The sequence below is a fragment of the Carassius gibelio genome, chromosome A3, assembly GCF_023724105.1.
Source record: "Carassius gibelio isolate Cgi1373 ecotype wild population from Czech Republic chromosome A3, carGib1.2-hapl.c, whole genome shotgun sequence".
NCBI lineage: Eukaryota > Metazoa > Chordata > Actinopteri > Cypriniformes > Cyprinidae > Carassius > Carassius gibelio.
The window spans coordinates 23,313,047-23,333,841 of record NC_068373.1 but is presented as its reverse complement, the minus strand read 5'-3'; the positions used below and the strand labels follow the sequence as shown (position 1 = coordinate 23,333,841).

The 20,795-nt window shown below is 38.1% G+C and overlaps 1 protein-coding gene across 2 annotated transcripts in view; it reads right to left on the bottom strand.

The window, feature by feature from the left end:
* Nucleotides 1-1,809: 1,809 nt before the first annotated feature.
* LOC127952418 (BAI1-associated protein 3-like) overlaps nt 1,810-20,795 on the bottom strand; it is a 50,126-nt gene continuing 31,140 nt past the window's right edge. The window contains exons 5-34 of one of the 2 annotated variants that reach the window (XM_052550850.1): nt 20,579-20,686; nt 17,165-17,224; nt 16,504-16,570; nt 15,772-15,985; nt 15,649-15,693; nt 15,483-15,560; nt 15,239-15,344; nt 15,032-15,139; nt 14,546-14,638; nt 14,357-14,460; nt 14,015-14,132; nt 12,888-13,012; nt 12,423-12,513; nt 11,699-11,755; nt 11,338-11,435; nt 10,970-11,021; nt 10,706-10,857; nt 10,401-10,524; nt 9,166-9,309; nt 8,917-9,012; nt 8,413-8,628; nt 8,058-8,126; nt 7,896-7,975; nt 7,601-7,709; nt 6,353-6,424; nt 6,190-6,273; nt 5,396-5,516; nt 4,508-4,631; nt 4,231-4,436; nt 1,810-3,720 (exon numbers count right to left, since the gene is read on the bottom strand). In XM_052550850.1, the coding sequence (XP_052406810.1) occupies nt 3,617-3,720; nt 4,231-4,436; nt 4,508-4,631; nt 5,396-5,516; nt 6,190-6,273; nt 6,353-6,424; nt 7,601-7,709; nt 7,896-7,975; nt 8,058-8,126; nt 8,413-8,628; nt 8,917-9,012; nt 9,166-9,309; nt 10,401-10,524; nt 10,706-10,857; nt 10,970-11,021; nt 11,338-11,435; nt 11,699-11,755; nt 12,423-12,513; nt 12,888-13,012; nt 14,015-14,132; nt 14,357-14,460; nt 14,546-14,638; nt 15,032-15,139; nt 15,239-15,344; nt 15,483-15,560; nt 15,649-15,693; nt 15,772-15,985; nt 16,504-16,570; nt 17,165-17,224; nt 20,579-20,686 (3,225 nt within the window). In that variant the 3' untranslated portion in view covers nt 1,810-3,616. The remainder of the gene's footprint in view (nt 3,721-4,230; nt 4,437-4,507; nt 4,632-5,395; nt 5,517-6,189; nt 6,274-6,352; nt 6,425-7,600; nt 7,710-7,895; nt 7,976-8,057; nt 8,127-8,412; nt 8,629-8,916; nt 9,013-9,165; nt 9,310-10,400; nt 10,525-10,705; nt 10,858-10,969; nt 11,022-11,337; nt 11,436-11,698; nt 11,756-12,422; nt 12,514-12,887; nt 13,013-14,014; nt 14,133-14,356; nt 14,461-14,545; nt 14,639-15,031; nt 15,140-15,238; nt 15,345-15,482; nt 15,561-15,648; nt 15,694-15,771; nt 15,986-16,503; nt 16,571-17,164; nt 17,225-20,578; nt 20,687-20,795) is intronic. The other variant, XM_052550842.1, reaches the window with a different exon arrangement.

Here is a 20,795-nt window from a genome sequence, read left to right as displayed (position 1 = left end):
CACATCATTTATATATATATATACACACACACACACACACACACACACACACACACTATTTAAACACACTGAAGAATATTATTTACATAATTACCCTCTTGTACTTTTTTATATGTTTATTTTTTACATGGGCTGACTGGAAAACAAAAATCCAAGATGCTGGAAAAAACAAGCAAATGCATATACCATCATCCATTTATCTGTAAATAATGTTGCAGTGTAATTCAAATAGATTTACCTGTTGTATATATTTGTATATTTATTCTATATTTTTCAATTTATTTAGCAACGTGTAAACAGCAAACTCTATTTCAGTCAACTGCAAGTCTAGTCTCCCATGTAGAGTGCTGTATCTGTCCAAACAGAGCGTTCCAAATCACTAACCTGTGAAGTGCCATTACAGCTGCTGTCTTAAAAGACAACTGACTAGTAGTCAGTGAAGTGGTTTATTTGGAACAGAGACCAGTCTGTTGGGTCCAATCAGGCCCACACACCAGGTATAACAGTCCACAGAGCCTGACCATCAGCAGGAGCCACTTAGAGCTTAACAGCCCATGGTTGGCTTTATGAGATGCTGCCAGGACACAAACATGTGCAAGGAGGCTCGAAGCGGACATTTCAGGTCACTTTCCAGCTGAAGGCATAAGCAGGAGTAAAAAAAAAAAAAAAAAAAATGGTACCTTGACAAATACCATTTGACTACACATGTAATGTGTGAAATATCTGCTAATATTTTCATGATGTAATAAATACTAGTATGCAATGCATTTTTTTTTAATAAAATGGGTAAGCTGCTATATATATATATAATAATACATTTTAAGAGTGAGATATGACTCAAGACATGACATTTAAGAAGATATCTGAGGTTCACTCACATCATCTATGAAATACCTCTATCGCTCGTTTCTATTATTATTATTATATGCATGCAAAAAGGTTTCACAATAGCCTAAAAGCCAAAGCAGTATTAAAACACATTTAATTTTAGCAGTCTAATAATACATTGCAAACAATATGAGGCAGTGTTTCCATGCTAGTTTTGAACTAGGACTGGTCAATTATAAGTATACCAACTATATGTAATAAGTGGAGTTAATAAGTAGGTGTCTTCTCAGTGCTTTAATGGTGTGTTCGTAATTACGATGCTGCAACGCAACACAGATCAGCTTCCCACCTCTTCCAGAGGGCGTGATACACTTTCGACTTTTATGATACTGTTCTTTGTCCTTTAAAGAGGCCTGTCAGTTATTAGTAATGATGGGGGTTAATAACGGACTATTTAGTTTGAACCCGTCTCACCTCTTAATACGTGCCATCTATTGTCCAGACAAGGAACTAAAGGAAGTAATACTGAAATCTGTGAGGACACCTAGGGGTGGACGTGCAGAGCTTCTCCTTTACCTTCCAGCTATTTTACAAAAAAAAAAAAAAAAAAAAAGAAAAAGAAAAAAGAAAAAAAGCTATTTTTGATATTTTTACCATTTACTGCACTTCGTTATTCTTCTAGTTATTTACCTAAAGGCTAATTAATCGTAAGTCTCGGATATATATATATATATATATATATATATATATATATATATATATATATATATATATATATATATATATATATATATATATATATATATATAATACGTATGTATATATATGTAAATTAATTTAAAATTATATTAAAATTATTTTTTATAATTTAAAAATTATCAAATAGAGAATTAGGCTATATAATAAAACAAGGGTATACAACTGCTGTACTGTTAAACTCTGTTGTAATTGTTATGAATTGTAACTTAATAAACACGTCTCTTTAGTTGTTATCATCTCTTTATTGAATTAAAAGTGCACGCAGCCACACAACGTGCATGCACACACACACCATATAACCTACACCATTACTGGAGTCACAAAAGAGACAGAGTTGCTGACAGTATCACATTCTCGAGCGTGTTTCAAGTGGAGCAATAATATCAGTGTTGCTGGGTGCTATGGTATGTTTCAGCAGGCTTGGCCTTCATTTGTTTGCCAGTGGCTTATTTCGGGTGGTTTTAACTCACTGGGAGGTGAATAGCACATGATAAGTGTGAAGGTCAGAGGAAGAGAGATGCTGCTGAGGAAAAGTAACAGGCTGTAGTTATAATAGCTGAACAGGAAGTGGCCTGCTGAGTGCTATTGGTAATGTACAGATGGGAAAGAATGTAAAAGAAGAGTTCATAAATCCAATAAACCCCCATATACTGCACCTGCTTCAGTCACAAAAGTAGCCAGACATTCAAAACATTGTGGTGAAAAGCCTTTGCGGTGTGAAAAAGTCCTACGTTTTACCCTAATCATTTACTGGCAATAGAAACAAGTAATTTGGCAGAGAAAATACGAGAGAAGAGAACCATCTGAACATTAAACCCGTAAATTGATAGACCACTTGGCATAAACGAATACATTCTTTAGGAAAGACAACATCTTACAGAAATGCTACGATAAAATCTCAACACAATGCAGTGCGATTCAAGGACAAATACTGAACGTTCACAGTTTAAGATAAAGGACTTTTCAGAAAGTATTTTCCTTGATAAGAGTGAACAGAGAACCCTTTCGATCACTGATAAGGTAAACATTATCATATCGGCACTGCTGTATGATTACATGAAAAAGTCATCAACATTCTGTTGCCTTTTATGCTACATGTAGGCCACGTACACACTACAAAGTTTTGGGAGTGACAGTGAATCCCTTCTCTGTGTGTGTGTGTGTGTGTGTGTAATGCAGGAGTTGCTGTATAAAAAAAAAAAGAAAAAAAAAGAAAATCAACATTATCCATCTCAAACATTTTCTGGGGAAATATTAAAGGCCAGTTGAAAATGACATTTGATTTATGTGTTTGGAGCAAATATAAACTTATGAATCTCTCTTGCAGGCTGGTAGCTTGAAAAACTCAGTTAAGCCATTTTTTTTTTATAATTTTAATATCTGTAGACATACACTACCATTCAAAATGTTTGGAAAAAAGTTTTTCCTGTATATATATATATATATATATATATATATAACACCTATGAGGTAAGAAAAAGAACCTTAATTTGATATATTCTCTGAAAACAAATTTTATTTGTTATTTTGGACATGTTGACTTAAAAACAAGTAAAAATATTGATCAAGAAAGGATATCTTTGCAGTGAACCATATTTATCTGCAGTGTGTATGTGGCCTTGCAGAACTGCTGCATGGACAGAAATTCTGTTACTCTTATAGTGCTTGTTGAAAATCCTCAAGTAAACATCTGTGTTTATTTCAAAGTTCAAGTCACAATCTATAGCTCAGGTAAGCATTTGAATTCAATTCAACTGATAAATGTTTCTTTCAAAATAGACCCTTCTACTACTAAATGCATACAATTCTATCAACAGTAAGCTCCATCAGAGGGCTTCGACATCAAAACAGCACACATTAAGTGCTGAACAGTGATAAAATACTGATCTTCAAACATGATCATTTACCTTACCTTTTTATCTGGACAACAGTGAAAAATACATTTCAAAGAGTTTGCTTTTAAAGAGTAAACATAGTACAACATGTAAAAAAGACCACCATCAGAAATACATGCACTGCAAGGGACACATTACTCTTCCTCCATTGACTTCTCGATCTCTTTCAGCTTTCGCACGAACTCTTGAGCCTCTCTGTTTCCTGTTCTTGCCTCCAGCATCTTCATGATGGGCTTCTCTGTATCAAAAGAAGCAACTCAGTCAGAAATGGATCCATTAGACCAGACACGACAATATTGTTGAGGTGGCGGTCTTCTCAATAGACAATGACACTTGTAATGGGAAATCTTTTCAAGAGGACAGGCTGCAACAGATACTAAACACCAAGCAATGCAATCGAACCAGTAATACTTTCCCTTTTCTCTCTGAATCTAGAAATAATCAGCAGTCTTGAAATAATATGTCATATTTGCTGAAAATAATTACACATTATTCCACTGGACTCAACCCTGTTTCTATAAAAGAGTTGATTTTGTATGTGCTAGCTTAAATCAAGTCAAAATAAAGCTCTTCAGCATTACTAGACAATTACCGGCATGTTTTTAAGATCTAAACTAGATCTAAACTCTACAGGAAGGTTCAGTAGTTCTTCCAAAGTAGAGTGGAGTACCCCTGATTTAAGATTTGTATGGTTACTCTTATGGAGAAATGTTACGGGTCAGTGGATAAAATGGATAGATTAGCATACCGCTTGGTTTTTGGCGGGACAAGTGCAGGATAATGGGTTGAAGGGTCTTTCCAGCAGGTGTGGCACTCGGCCTGCCCGGCCAGCAGAAGTCACTCAGTGGGGCAACAGCCTCGCCAGCGAAATCATTAGTGGACAACCAATCATAGTCCATCACAGTGAAGGTCAGACAGGCACACCTGTGCCTGTACTGCTCAGGGCTGACATGGCTGTGAAGAAGCAAATGGGATCAAAGAGCTGTTTCGGGTGCTGCGACCCAAGCAGTTGGTGTGGTACTCACAAGTAAAAAAGCTCATCAAAAACAGGATGCAGGGTTTTGAGCTTCACTTGGGTGCGCTGACTCCGAGCCGTGGGGAACAGATGGTGAGGACACAGTTCCACGATGACAAACGGGTCGCTGAGGCCTAGGAAAGAACGAGTTTGGAGACAAATCCAGTAACAGATAACAACAGAAAATATCAGTAAGTAGTTAGTTTGGGAAGAAATACCAGTGCTTGGCCAGCAGCAAAGAAATAGTGCCAAAGTTTTAGGTAAACTTTCCCGTCAGAATCAACACACAATGAAATACTGTATTTGCAGTGTGAAATTGGCTATGAATGGTTGAAATATGCAGGAAAGCCCAGATGTAAGGAACACCAATAAAAATTCAGGACGCAAATGTTATGAAATCATCTCTCTTGATGCTGAACAATGTCAATGTTAGTCAACAGGATATTTTAATTTATAAAAAAATGTAATCTTAAAATTCTCTCTCTCTCTCTACAAATATGTAAATACATGGAGTCTGTAAGTTTAAATAAATTGTGTTTTACATGCAATGTATTTAAATTAGTAGGCCTAAGGGTTCACAGTAGAGATATTTGTAGAATATGGATGCACCAATTTGAAATCTGTCAGATATTAAAATTCATACCATTCTGTCTGAATAAATGAAATTCCAAAGAAAAAAAAATTAGTTCTGAATGCTATTAAAAATTTAGGCATCTCAACATTATAATGCATCATTTTAAGATATGCTAAATATTACATTTGATAGTGTTTTTACATTACTATTATATATATATATATATATATATATATATATATATATATATATATATATATATATATATATATATATATATATATATATATATATATATATATATATTAGTAGATATATATTTACCGTTAGCATCCAGGGCAATGAGGTCAGCTGCATGCAGTATCTCCACAGTGAGTCTTTGCTCAGGGGCATCATAGTAACACTTCACACTGACGCGACCAAAACGACTGTGCTTTAAGATTCTCTGTAAAGCAAATGTGCATCTGTTAAAGATTACTATCTCAAGCTTATACATTTGCTTCTAGTTAAGAACTAATAACACATTAGGGAGTGCAGAGACCCTACAATTGCTTTTAGTGAAAATGTTTGGAACATTATTTATTTTGTGTGCATTTGCTGTGCTATTCGTGAAGTAAAGCTAAACAGAAACACCACTCATCTAACTAAATTATGAGGCTACACATGAAAAAGGAGTTTTTCAGACACAACGTTTTCATATTCTAAGCAAAAACACCTGAATGCACAAATCAAGAAATTTTTAAATTCATAAGAACATAAGAAGATCTGAAGGCACAATTATACGTTATTAAACACTAAAGTAAAGTTGCTGCCTGTGAAAAGCAGTTCAGATCAGACATTAAAGTTGGGTTTGGTTTTGTAGCATGCTGGTTATGCAGACATCTGCCCCCATAGGCAGCAGACATCAAGTCAGCTTAGCAGGATTTGAGACACAGTCAGAGACTGCGAAATCTTACTCAGTGCAAAGAAAGCTTAGTCAAAGAGGAAATGACTGATGTAAACTTTTAATCATCAGAGGAGGGAATGGTATTTGTGATGTCTTAGCTCCTAATCAACACCTCCTCTCTCTGCAGGGCTGGAGCTAAAAGTTGTGGAGGCCCCGCGGGACTCCTACCCACCTGCTGGGAGATTTTCTCCAGGAAATACTGTTCGATCAGCTCAAAGGAGGAGCATTTGTTCAGACGCAGCTCCTCGTCCAGGGCCTGATGTGAAGGAAGAGGGAAGGTGGATGAAGCCATGCTTATTCATTTCGTCAGCCATATTGATTAAAGGTGAGAATACCTTATAATCTCCACTTTTAAGATCTTCCAAAAGCAGCCCTTCTCCATCAGCATGGAAGAACCGCACCAGTGTCTGCACAAAAAGAGCTGGTTATTAAGGTGTCTGATCACTTCCCAACTGACAGTCAATACAAGTCACTGTACTTCATGCCTTGTGCTCTTTCTTTGACTGTATGGACTCCAGCAGACATGCAGAGAGTCTCGTAACACACTCTTGTGACTTGTTATGCTAACAGATCAACTATATGGTGAAGGACATGTTCAGCTCACACGCTTCGCTCAGCACTTCATGAGATTTCATGTAAATCTGTAGTGAGTTCCTGCTAGTTCCTCTCCGTTGAAATACTGGATCTTACATATTGATATGCTACTGAGCACTGGCGAATATCTGATGTGCTTCTGACGGTTTCAGGCATGATGTAAAACCGTGACTGTGAATACAGGCTGAGCGATACCGGACATGAGGATCGCTGCCCTCTGCAGTCACAGAGTTCTTCTAATAAACCACCAGCTAGCAAAACTCATCGTTGGCTTTCAGGAGCATTTCTAACTAATCTAGTACTCATTTTCCCTCAAAATGCTGGAGCTGGAGCTCAGGCAAGACACCTGCCAACCTCTCTCAAAACAGACTCTGATTTTTTTATCTTTAGATTATGATTCCATCCAGTCATAGGATATTAAATATTTTTGATCTATGAGTGGTTTGCATGAGTGGAATGGCTGCCAGGAGGTGTTGCAAATAGGGTCATAGAGTGAATTGATTTTATTTGAAAGGGAATTTGTGATGTTCATTTGCCACTTTTAAACTGTCGGCCCGAACAGTTCTAAGAATGATAAGGAACAGTTACAGTTATATTTCCACTTGAGCTTGGTTCTGGACGGCACGCTACTCAGCCTGTAACCATGCTGGTTGACTATGTGTAATGATATCGATACTCAGGATTGGTCACTGGTCTGTTGTCTGGCTACCAGTTTCTCTCTCTAGCTGGCCAGATGTTATTTGAGCATTGTAAACAGAATTATCTGATCATCCTCCATATCGCAGTCACTATTTACATCTCAAACTGTTTGTAAAAACTTGCATTACCAAGGCAGTGACTGATGCATTGTATTACGAGCTCTGTTAACAGCCCCACAGTGGAAAATGAAACCATATCTGTACTGGCTGAGCTGGAATTGGCACGGAATGGAACGAGAATGTTTTTGCCCAACTGTGGAAAAGCAGCAGTTGTGACTCATCCGTACTGACCTCTACGGTGTACTGGAACCTTGTGTAGAATTCCACCTGGACGCCCCTGTTTTCCGCCACAGTGTCCATGATCATCTGCAGGAGCAGCTCCCACAGACTCTGCAGAACCCTGGGGTGCACAACAACCAGAAAGATCACGCTCACAGACACAGCGACTTCCTCCACACACAGTCAGTCGATTACCACTTTACAGAGCCCAGTCTACTTGGAAAACATGCTTCAAAGGATAAATCTGTGTCATTACTGTTATCGCTACAGTATGTCCCTCTTATCACTAAATGAAGCAAGTAATTACCTTGTTAGATTCTCTTTAACCAGTGACTCATTGAGGATGACTACAGTGTCATCTAGGTACTTCATCAGGGGAGCCACAGCCTGGAGCCGTTCATCGAAGAAGACATAAGTTGAAAAACACATTAGGCCATACTTTATTTATACTTATTTTATTCATACTTGCCTCATCGTTGTTAATGGAGTCTGGGGATAGGCTGATGTGTTGAATGCATCTTCTGAGTTCAGGAAGCATCTGAGTAGGACAGATTTTCATGTGATTGACTTATTACTCCAGAAACTGTGGAAAGCTAACCAATCAGGGGTGTTATTGCTCCAATACTTTTGTGACGTCATTAATGACAGTCTATTACTGTTAAACCAATGCGGTTCAAACAACGGATGAGTGACAAAGTTAATATATTTCCGTGAAACAGACATGACTAGCTTTTACAGAAATAATCTGCCATTAATTTATTTCTTTTTAATCTGACATAAGGTCTATTAGCAGTTGAACTGTGCTTTTGGATGCATGCCATTACCCTATCAGTAAGGTGTGCAATTATACGTTTGGCCTCCCTTTGCAGGTCGATATCAGCATTGTAGAGCTGCCCATTGAGGGACTTGTTGACCTGGTCCTTCCCTTCCAATCCGCAAGACTCCTCCATGGCCTGTTCGACCCCCCGCCAGTCCAGCTCCCGCGGTAGACCTCCCAGGTAAACACGCACATGCTCCGAGCTGTTCAGAGCGACACAAACCTGCGCCAAAGCAGCAGCCAGGAAGAAGAGGAAGGGAGATCGGAAATGAAGCAAGGATAGGTAAAGAGTGGAAAGAACAAAACGGTAGAAAATAAGGAGGTCTAAATGGGGTGGAGGGAGAGAGAGAAAGCATATAGTGCAAAATGAAAAGGGGGGCGCTAACGAGGTCAGACACACCGTGACACAGATGCACCGCTGAGACGTCAGTGTTGTCAGGGAGAAACACTCAACGCTGACATTTACTTCGCTTGTAAAGAAAGCCAACCCTCCCTTGACCAAAAGCAGTACCTGCATGATGAAACTCTTGTGGTCTCGTCCCAGCTGGTCCCTCTCAATCTTGCGCTTGATCAACTCAGCGTAACACACCGCCTCACTGCAGAAATTCTGCCACACATCAAGAAAAAATCAATTCACATAAATTCTCCTTTCCATTACGAGAATGCTTTTTATTTTCAGTGTTTTTGACCGCCGGTCCCCAGCAGTGCAAGCTTAAACTGTATGCTTTTAAAGTGGAGCTTAGAGCTAAGAGGCGCTCACATCCGTCAGGCGTGTGATGAAAATGAAGGCTCCTGCTGAATCAGGCCATGCCAGCTGGGCCCAGAACTCCTGCACCTGGCTAAAGCATGTAGTAACGTCCACCGCCGAGGAGCTGTGTTTGGTCTGTCTCTGGATCGGCTCCAGCTGTGTAATTAAAACAGACACGTTACACTATGCAGCCAACACACACCGACTAACACACTCTCAATACTCAATACAGTAACTAGATTTTTGTAGGTCTTCTCAATAAACACTTAAAAATAAAGGGGGGTTTTGTAGCGATGCCATAGAAGAACAATTTGGTGTTCCACAAAGAACCTTTCTGTGAACAGATCTTAAAATAATTATTTCTTTCTTAACATAAAGAGAATTATCTGCAATAAAAAAGAACTGTGAGTAGATTATAGAAATTATTAACAAATTCTTTAAATTATAGGCTGAAGTTGATCCCAAAAGCATTGTAACAAGTACTAGAAAGTCTGGAAACTGGAAAAGTTGTGCAGGAAATCTCTAAAAATATCTCTAAACTTAATACAGTTGATGCTACTATTGTTATATATGTTTCTTTTTTCCATTTAAACAAAAACATTAATATTTAAATTCGAAAAATAAAAACTAATCTATAATTAAAGTGAAATAATAAAATAAAATAAAATAAAAAAATTGGTGTGGTCAACCAATGTTGGTAAAAATAATGGCGTGACTATTGCAGACAACTATATGAATAATATTTAGCGGGAGTGGACATGCTGTCTTTAGAGTAGAAACGGTTCAGTCAATAACTCACTGGCAGGCATGTAAACCATTACACATGTCTTGACTTGTCATCATGTCGCCCCACACCATCTTCCTCACTTTCCATAAGCTATTTCTTTCTGTCTACTCATCTGCGGCATTGCTATATTGATGTACAACACTTTAAATACGTTTTTAAAATGATTCTGCCTAAAACACAGCTTCCACCTTATTGTTCGCCCCACACCTAGAAAAAGAAGTGGACCAGGGTCGTGATGACACAGCCTCAATGTTATTCAGTTAGGTTACAATGCAGATATTGATAAGAAGAGCTTGTATGTTCATGTCAAGTCAATGTTCAGGAGCTCTATTTGGGGTAACTGGCCCAGGCCAATAATCTGTTGCATTTCATGCTATTCTTCACTACATCACTATTGAAGAACTCTGATTGACTGGGCACGTATTGTATTGGTAGCTATAATATATGCTATAATGCTCACCTGATCCATTTCCACAGCTTTGCGGATCCTTTCAGTGGACTTTTCATGTACAATCTCCAGCCATTTATGAATAGAAGTCTTGAACCAGTTATGAAATCCAGTTAGAGCCAACATCTTAGTGTCTCTGAAAAGAAACGACCACATGTGAATCACAAAGTCATATTCAGGATCACTCAAGAGTAGATTAACCTTTTCACTTATTGGTAAAATCATTTATCTATCAACCCTCATGTAAAATCCCTCTTTATATAATTAGCCTAGCCAATGAATTAGCTCTCTTGCAGAATAGGAACCCAATTACTAACTTGAGAGGCAGAAACTCCCTGAAGCGCTTGAGGGACTTAAGAGACATGAAGAGCTCAAAAAGGGTCTCTCCCATGGTTTGGGTAAGCCGTGAACTCTCCTGTTCCAGGTTCCCACACACTCTCTCCATTGCTACATTCACGTCATCTGCCACCTAGAGACACAGCAAAACATTAAAGCTCCCTCGCGATTGCCTGACTCTTGTTTATCGAGGCAAACCTTATTTTTAGAGATCTGTAAGCATTGCCAGGGGTGCTCAAACTTACAAGCTTCTCTAACTGCCGGTAGGAGATGCTGAAGAAGTCAACCTTCACAGAGCTAAAAGACAAGACACAAAAACAAGTTTTTTTCTATGTTTTGTTTTAAGCTTGTTTAATTGTTGTTGTGCCCCAATCCATCACATTAAAAATGAAGTGTGTTTTAAATAAACTATTCATTGGTCGGTTTTCCCAAAATGTGTAAATGCTGTATCTCTGCGAGGCAATGAATCAAACCATTGTTCTGTTTGTTGTCTGACTTGCCGTGAGTTTGTATTGGGACTGACTGACTAATGGTAGGCAGGGAGCATGCTTTGAAAACCTGTTTGAAAATAGTCATTATTTTTGCAATTCTGAAATTACATGTCAGAAGTTACCTGTAATAAAGTGTGTTGTAGACATTTTGTCCTTTCTGCACATCAACACATACCGCATCCACCACCATAACCAAACGCCTCAGCTGCTCCTCTAGAGTCTGTAGAGATGTGCAGACAACAGATACATCGGCTTCAGTAATGCTTGACCAGTGCTTTCCTGTTCAGTTATGAGCAACAGAAAATCTACAGATGCTTTGGACAGTACAACATGCTCTGTTTGTTCCTGTTTTATACTACAGTATATGCTAATATAAATCATAATATAAAGGGCCACTGAAACTAGGTATTTATTTTAGTTTCCGAGCTGTCTTTGTGCTGTAGCTAAATGGTTGGAGCTACATTTGAAAACATCAATACTTACGCCTTCATCTGGTTTAATGTTTGATATTATTCCTTCATACCACTCAACTGTGCCTTTCTAAAGTCAGGAATAAACAAAGAAACCCACAATTACAGACGGTAATAATATACAAATGCATCCATAATGAAATAGAATATTAACTATTTGAAATCACTGTGTAGAGTGGACCAAAAAATATTTGGACAATTTTGCACACAAAAACCCAACAGAATTTTCTGAATGTCACATTCAATACAAAATATAACATCAAGTAGCATCTGCTATAGCATTTCTCAGAACTAACTTAGGTTTTTGTGAGCTGTGACTTACATTTAACCATCTGGGCTCTCAAGATGAAACGTGCATGTATGAAGTCATACAATTAATGTAATAAAAATGATCCATCACAGGAACTATATTCTGTTGAAAACAGCCGTGCTCCTAAATACTTTTGAGAAAACTGTGATCAACCACCATCCAACCCCACCCCCCAGGATTTTCTGATGAAACTAAAAATGTGAAAAATAACAGCATTTCTTTGAAATTGTAAAGCCATATATGATATTACAACACATTTCTGACAAATTTGGTCAATTTAATGTTTCCTTACTAGATAAAATTCTTAGTTACCCCAAACTTTTGAACAGTTGTATGTGAATATTTTTGACAAGTCTGGCTTCAGTGTCCAAATACCTTTTGGGACCAATATATGTCTCACTGTTGTATGTCTTTATCACTTTATTACCTTTATAACTGTTGCTATTTCCAAGTGCAGTTCACTGCGGTTTGAGCACACTGCTCTAAAGGCTGCCATTGCCTGCATGTGACCAATGCTCCTAAAGCACACATACACAGAAGATCAATATCCAAAGAACGGTTTCAACAACACCATGTGGAAACTGCATGAACTGTTTGTGTGTATCTGAGCTCAGTATACAGTACTACATTGTAGTAGCAACACTAGAAATGCCCACAAGATGTCAATTTTTGAGTGCTGCGCTCCCCATAACAGATCTACCCATAGAAGTTTGAAAGGGCAGATCACCATGAGTTCCCAGACACAGCTGCTGCAGTTGATTGCAGAAATATCTGAATCGCAATGGTTTTATTTTGGTCCTTTGGCCAGGGAATCGAACTCATGAATGTGGGTTTCTGTGGACATATGTGTGAGTTTATGAGTGAACCTGTGTGTGTGTGTGTATGAATTCACCTCAGCATAAGCTCGCAGCGTATGATGGCAGCAGAATTGTTGCAGGGGAATACTTGACGCATACTCTTGATTTGAGACAGGCAGTAATCACAGTAAAGTCTGAAGCTCTCTGCCAAGAGACACTCCTGCACTCAGAAACACATAATTACAGACTGGACCCAGATGAAAAGAATTAGTTCCAAACTAGAGCCTTAGTGGGGAATTCACAGAGAATTAATTACATCCGCTGATAGCGCCGTTTATTTGCACACGCTAACTGCGTTGTTTTAGCACCCGATTCGCTAAAAGAATTATGCAGTAAATTAGCACAAATTAGAATATGCAATATGCCTACCAATCATGTATTTTTCTCTCTGTAGTTTAACAGAACATGTAAATGTGACCAGCTCTGTTGAGTTAAATAAACGACAGAGATATTGAATTTATGATCCATTGTTAGATTTTTTTATTACTTGGGTTTTTGCATAGGTCTTATATAGAACTTTCAAATCATGTTAACTTTTGGAACCTTATAAAAAGGATTCTATTTGGCATTATATGGTTCGGTTATTGTTACAAATGAAGAATCCCAATTTAGTTCTGTTTAGAAACATTTTACTTAAGAGTGTACTTTTTTGGTCACTAAGTATGCCTACATATGATTTTATCTCCCCAAAATTGTAAACACCGGCCAACTCAGATTTTCTTTTCACTTCAACCAATAGCGAGAGTTTAGGGCAAGGCTACTGACAGACAATGGGTAACAAAATGGGTGAATTGTGCCAGTGCTTTTACAAGATGAATTGAATTTGATGGATTGCTTGGGTTTCAGTCGGGACACCAAACTTGTGGAGCTTCTTCTTGACAGGTAAGCTAAACTCAAGTTTAATTCAAATTCTTTATTGTCAAACCCAGATCAAACAGCAAAATATTTTAGGGATAAGAATAACTGTTGGAAAACGTTGTTTGAAAATATGACAGCAGTAGCACTTACTTTACCTTTAAGCAAACATTTTAAAGGATATTCATACATTTTACTGAAAAAAAAATGAGTAAAACTCCAAAAAGCGCTGAACCCCAGACCGAATTCTGGTCTCTGTGCTATGTGCCCAGATATTCAGGGTCAGCGAGCTGTTGTAAAAACTCACCAGCTCCCCGTGAACAGCGGTATCCTCCCACTCTGCCTCCACAGTTTTCAGCAGCCTGAGGAGCAGAGCGTAGCTCATCCTCTGAGAGCGGTGATGGCTGCTGTAACACTGCCAACGGCTGCAAACACATGCAAAAACATCCGTTTTACACACTAGTGTCAGTCTCACTGTTGGCAGGCGTGTGGAGCTGAAGCATGCAGCGATTATCAGGATGGGTCTTGGTGTTATAAGCATTTGCTGTATTCATGCTGTTGTGCTCATCCTGTCAATAAACACACCGACTGCGTGGTCGCTTCGCATTTGAGACATGATCTCACTACAGGTTTGATGTTTAATACGCACATGATGGCCTGCTGCAGAGGGGAGAGGTCGGCCTGCACTGCATGATGGGACAGCACAGTCCATGCAGCCGCACACACTTGTCCATTCCAGTTATAAGGCTCTTTCTGAAATTAAAATGCAACGATAATTATTTATGAAAAGCTCTAAGCTTAATGCAGATGCATGCAAGGCAGATAAAAAAAGCACAACCTGAATTTGATTATGCTCATAGTCCAGAATCTGACTTAACATCTTCTTGTGAATGGATACATTGGAGGCCATTTTACTCAGTGCTGTGTCTCTCTGTTGAGCAGAAGGAGGAGTGATTAATAAATACTATGAAGATTTTTATGTAGCGTTATAAATGTCTTTACAGTCACCTTTGAACTATTTAATGCATCTTTGCTGGAAATCAAGTCCTAATTTACTGATCCCAAACATTTGAACAGTAGAGTACTAGCTGCTCTTTTTCCATTTAACGCATGCAAATATGGATCTGTGTTTTCGAGTTTCAAAATTATTGAACAGCATGCATCCCCCATTGAATAAGTAGATGGAAGAGTGAAGCCAACATATTCTTCAACATTGTACTTTTGTGTTCTAATAGTAGAATGCAGGTCATGTATCATATGGGGGTGAATTAAAAAAAATGATAATAGAATTTTATTTTGGGGGGTTACAGGTGAGCAGCAGTACCTGAGTGGTGAAGAGGCGAAGAATCAGGTGACATTCTCCTTGAACTTTAGAGGCACTGGATCTGGGCTCTAGCTTAAACCATTTATCATAACCAACGACCGGGATCTCCTAGTGAGAGACAGAAAGTGATCCAAAAGTAGATTCAATGACAAGCACAATGAGTTGCCTCACTGTTACAGAAACTTAGTGTGCGGAATTAGAACTCACATTCAGCGGAATGTTGATACAACCCAGGAAGTCATCAGCATTCTCCTCACTTCCTGATGCAGCGGCCCCGTTAGCCCTCACCGATTTGGCAATTTGCTTGAAATATCTAATAATATGATGCAACAGTTTGAGTCACACATTCAGCATGCATTTGAGCCAGTATTTGCAGAGAATATGTCAGATGTCCTGTATCACAGGCTCATTTGCTTTAGCTTAGATAACAGATGGCCAGTGTGTGATCTACCTGCCCATTCCTCTGAATCCACTGATTTCATTCAGCTTCTTACAGGCTTCCGCAACAGAAACATCGTCATCATGATCCCTAGGGTGGAAAATAACAAACAATTTTTCAGTGAGAAAAGCAGAGATGACTGTTCTCGTTCTGAGGGACATATGTTGATTAATTTTACCATATGTCCAGATGGAGTAGGTCATTGTGAACATCATCAATGTCACTGTGGAAAACAAAACACATTTTAAAAAGCACAGATAATCTAATATTATCTATTCATTTCTAACAGTAGGATACTCACAAAACAAAGTGTTCATTCCACACGGGGTTAAGAGTCTCCGGTTTGACTTCGGTCACCTGGATATCTCTACCTGCCAGCACTTCCTTAACACTGGAGCGCTTCTCTAACTTTTCGCGTCTCTTGCGAAAACTGAACTTCCTCTCTTTCTTCTCCTCAGTGTCTTTGGGCGACTGTCCCAAGAGGATTCCCAACATGCAGTAGGGGTCACTGTAGCCTATACAGCACCAATAAAAAACAAATACACAAATTAATTCAATAAAGGTCAGTATGAATAGTTTCAAAGCAGATAAACAAATGGTCTGTTTCACTGGAAGGTTGTTGGTTTTTGTGTTGTCTTATTGTTTGATCATTTATGCACTCGCAGAAAGAAAATTACAAAACTGTCACTTTAGTAGGTAAATAAGGTACAAAAATGTACCTTTTAGATTTTGTACCTTAGGGTACCGAGTTAAAGTTTTGTACCTTTTTTTTCTTCCTGAGTGTGTGATGTGAATTTTGGCTCAACAAAAAAGGCGAAAAAACTTTGCAAAAAGTTTAAAGTCTAAAACTAATACATTTCTATGATTCTTTAATATATAAAGATTTTTGAAGATTTTCAAAGGGTATTATGTCTAGATGTGAATGTTTTGCCTTTTTGTTCTTTTCTCCACAACGAAAGTCAATGCCACTGATAAAATCAAAAAGTCATGATACTAGAAGCGAAACACAGAAATAATTCGCAAAACATCTTACCATTGGCATCTTTTGCCATGAGATTCTTGCCTTTCATCACAGAGACCCTGAGAGAAAAGCTGGCTTTCTACAAAGGAATGTTTCAGACATGGATTAGAACGCATCACGCCGGTAATAAAAACTGAGCATGTTTCATTGGCTGTTTGACATGGTGGCAGCACCTCGAGTGAGTGCACAGTAAAATAAATGCAAGCATGACATGCTGTAGTGCCAAGGCCTGTCGAGAGGAAAGAAATCAATAGAGGTTTTCAGATGTTAGAGGTGAGTATATTATGTATGACAGGCAGTGGGAGACAGCTGTTCCAATGAAGGTTCGGATCATTGTGGTGCACATTCAGATAACATAACATTTTTCTGTTCTCTTCAAAGACTTTTAAGAGGTTACAAGAGGTAACCAGGGCTTCTTTCATTGTCTTGCAAAAATAAAACTGCTTTAAATTGTTCAGAGAGGCTTTCTACTAGATATCAGTATTTTCCACTTGTTAAAGAATTATTTTACCTTTACCTTGAAATCTGTCTATAAAGAAATAAGTTGGCTCTTGGTATGAAGCTGGCGGCAGATACCACTATTGCTGTGATTGTCAGAACAAAACATTGAGAAGAAGAGAGACATGTTTGTAGTATCAGACAAAAGTTCACAAACTCTATGTGTGTCCCTCACCTTTGATTCTCTGACTCGCTGGAGGATGATGTCATGCTCCTCTTGACCCATATCAAAGACCTGAGCGAGAGTGATCAAATAAAAGATTTATAGAAAATTTGCATTTTGTATTTATTTCTTGTCTCATCATCAGTTTTTGTTCAGTTGTCATTGCTAGAAAACGCTTGTTTTGTTTACTGTGTTGAGACAAGCTGAAGTGGTGTTTGGTATCGCACTGTATCACGTGCCTTGTCAGTTTTGTATGCATTCTTATTCTTATAAAAAGGTTAGTATACCGCGGCAGCCCTTGAGTGAAGCTCTCCATGTGTGAAAACAATGTAAAGACCAGCAACCCTACCTATGTGACTTCACTGAGCAAGAACAAAGCCAATGGACTGAAGTATTGCTTCTTATTCATCCTCTTTCGTACAACTTGTTTCACACCTATTTCAGTTTATATGACCATTCTTTACTATATACTTTCAAATACCTACTATTATTAACATTTGCAAACAACATGTCACACACTGTGTAGGCAATGCAATCCTGACAACCTGCTCAGTACAGGTTATGCAGGTAATGATAGAAATGTCAGTGGTGGGGGGAGGGGGGGGGGAGGGTGAATGTACAGAGCTCTCTTCCACTCAATACCACGACTGAGGTGAGACCCTTGAGCAAGGCACTGAACCCCCAACTGCTCCCCAGGCACTGCAGAAATATGGCTGCCCAGTGCTCTGTGTGTATGTCCACTACTGTGTGTGTGCACTTGGATGTGTTAAATGCAAAGCACGAAACACTTCACTTTGCCTATGTCCGCTAATATTCTACTTTCTTTTCCTATTGGTCTCTGGAACTGCCAGCATGTAGTTAAAAAAATAAAATAGATAGTAGAAAAAAGTAGATTTCATTACATCTATTACTAGTCATTCAAGGCTCAGCTTCATGACCCTGACTGAAACCTGGATCAAATCAGAGGACACTGCTAAACCTAGCCTTTTTCAATAGTTTCTAATTTGTTTTATCAAAACAAATATTTGTTATTCACATATTCTTATTCTGTGACAACTTATTTACATTATGTTATGTTTTTTTTAAAAACAAATATATTCTATCTATAAAATATTTGAAATGCAAATACTTTGAAGCTCAATAATTTATAATTTATAAATTTATAATTACACGGTGGTTAACTGTCAAACACATCTTGTAGACATCATCATCATCAAGATCAGCAGATGATTAATGCGCATCTTGTCAGTATAGCCGGTTCTCTAATCAGCAGTAAATTCCATCAGGTGCGTGATTTCACATAGAGCAGCTGTTACTACACAGAGTCGTTGTTAACTGACTAACTTCGCAAATAAACACTGAAAATGAACGTGGACTTGCACAGCTAGTCAGTTAATAACGGATCTGTGTAGTAACAGCTGCTCTATGTGAAATCACGCACCTGATGGGATTTACCGCTGATTAGAGAACCAGCTTTACTGACGAGATGCGCATTTGATCGGCCGAAATCTAGCTTCTGGGGTGCCTCAGGGCTCAGTTCTTGGACCACTTCTCTTCTCTATCTACATGGCATCACTAGGTTATGTCATTCAGAAACATGTCTTTTCATATCACTGCTAGGCTGATGACACTCAACTCTACCTCTCATTCCTTCCTGATGATCCAACGATAGCTGCTCGCATCTCAGCAAGTCTAACATATATATTTTTTTTTCTGGTTGAAAAACCATCACCTTAAAATCAACTTTGCCAAGACAGAACTGCTTTTCGAAAAGTGTAGAGGTGTGACCTCGGCATTCTGGCCAAATTCACCCATTGGCCTTTAACCATCATGGCCTCCTAACAATCTCCATACTGATTGGCTTCATTACTCGGTCTCCTCTTCACCAATAAGCTAATGTGTGGTTTTGGTTAGTTTTGACTCCTGTCGTATCATCCAGGTGGATGCTGCACACTGGTGGTGGTGAAGATACCCCCTGACGATGTGAAGCGCTTTGACTGCTTAGAAAAGCGCTATATAAATATAAGGAATTATTATTATTATTAGTTTCAGCGAACCCAACACTTCATCACAATTTCTCAATCCATCAAGGACAGCCAGGAACCTTGGAGTTGTGAGTGTGCTCTGTGAAATTTACCTGATCATTATTGCTAAAACTGTTTTCTACTTGTTTTCTTTTTAATTATATAAAATAATTTAATAATTATAAAAATAATGACAACATTAACTCTTTTTATTCTTTATATATATATATATATATATATATATATATATATATATATATATATATATATATATATATATATATATAAAACTTGCCATGTGTACTGCGTTAGACTAACCAGGACTTGTCTCACCACTTAAATATTGTTTTGTTTGCATCTATTACAGTCATTTCTAAATTGCTTTGGATAAAAGTGTCTGCTAAATGATTTAATGCAAATGTAAATGGGTTAGACCCTACACTGAAATAGTAGCTAATGTATTCCCCCCAAGAGGCTTTCCCATAACTAAATTCGTTCCCAGTTATTGCGGTGCGAACAAGCCAGAAAGGAGGTACTTTCACCAATAGTTATAGGAATTATAAAAACATTCGGAGCAAAAGTCCCTTATGTGGTTCATGGGTCCCTAATTTGGAGTCCAAGTGAAGTATCAAATAATTACTTATGAGCACAACTTGTTTCAGAAGCTCTGGTTCTTAGTGTCTTTCTCAACTTTCAAAAACTGCTAAAGAAAACAATTTAACTGCATATATATGTCTTTGTTCTCTTTTAAACTCTTTAAGAAATAATTTAAAGGTTATGAGTGCTGACAAACATGATTCTTGAGTATTGAGAAAAGGGTCTTTGCCTTTTGAAGCAGTGATAGGAATCATGGTTATGTCAGTGGTTAGGGGAAACATTTTTTTTTAAGAAAAAACATTACAGATGAGAAACTTCAAACGTAAGACCTGCTGCACCTCTGTGTTAGAGGTCTCAGAATGGAATCAGATTCCTCTGGAGTGATGGGTTTCATGGGTGTGATATAAGCACCAAACATCAATCCCCATTGGGAAAGGGCTTTGATGTTAAATCATGTCTAAGTCAGTGTAAACAAACCCCCACCAGCACCTAAGCACAACCCTCTATTCCCCCACAATCCCTCCAAAGATTATCTTTTTTTTTTTTTTTCAAAAATGCAAGCATTCAATCTTTAAATTCAAAAGATCAAAATATCTATATCTATATATATTTATTTATGATATATATTTCTGTATATTTCATTTTTATTTAGAAATCAATCAGAGTATGATATTTATTTAGGTCTTGGTGGATTTGAAGTGCCAGAGGTACAATATGCATTGTGATATTTGTGTTGTTATGGAGGGATGCGGGAGTGTTTGAAACATGTACTATACAATTTATTGAGAAAACAACAAAGTTGCACCTTCTGCAGGTAATTGAAAATGTCCCCTTCGTTGGTTACATATTCTGGCGACGGCACCCCAACGCGATTGACCATGGTGTAGATTGCCTCCTCATACAACAAATCCAGCTAAAACAGAACGATTTATTTCAAAATCGTGTAAGGAGAAAAGCTTAGGAGAAAAACTGCAATGTACCACAAAACGGAATCATGCTATCTGAATCACTGCTGCTTTTGA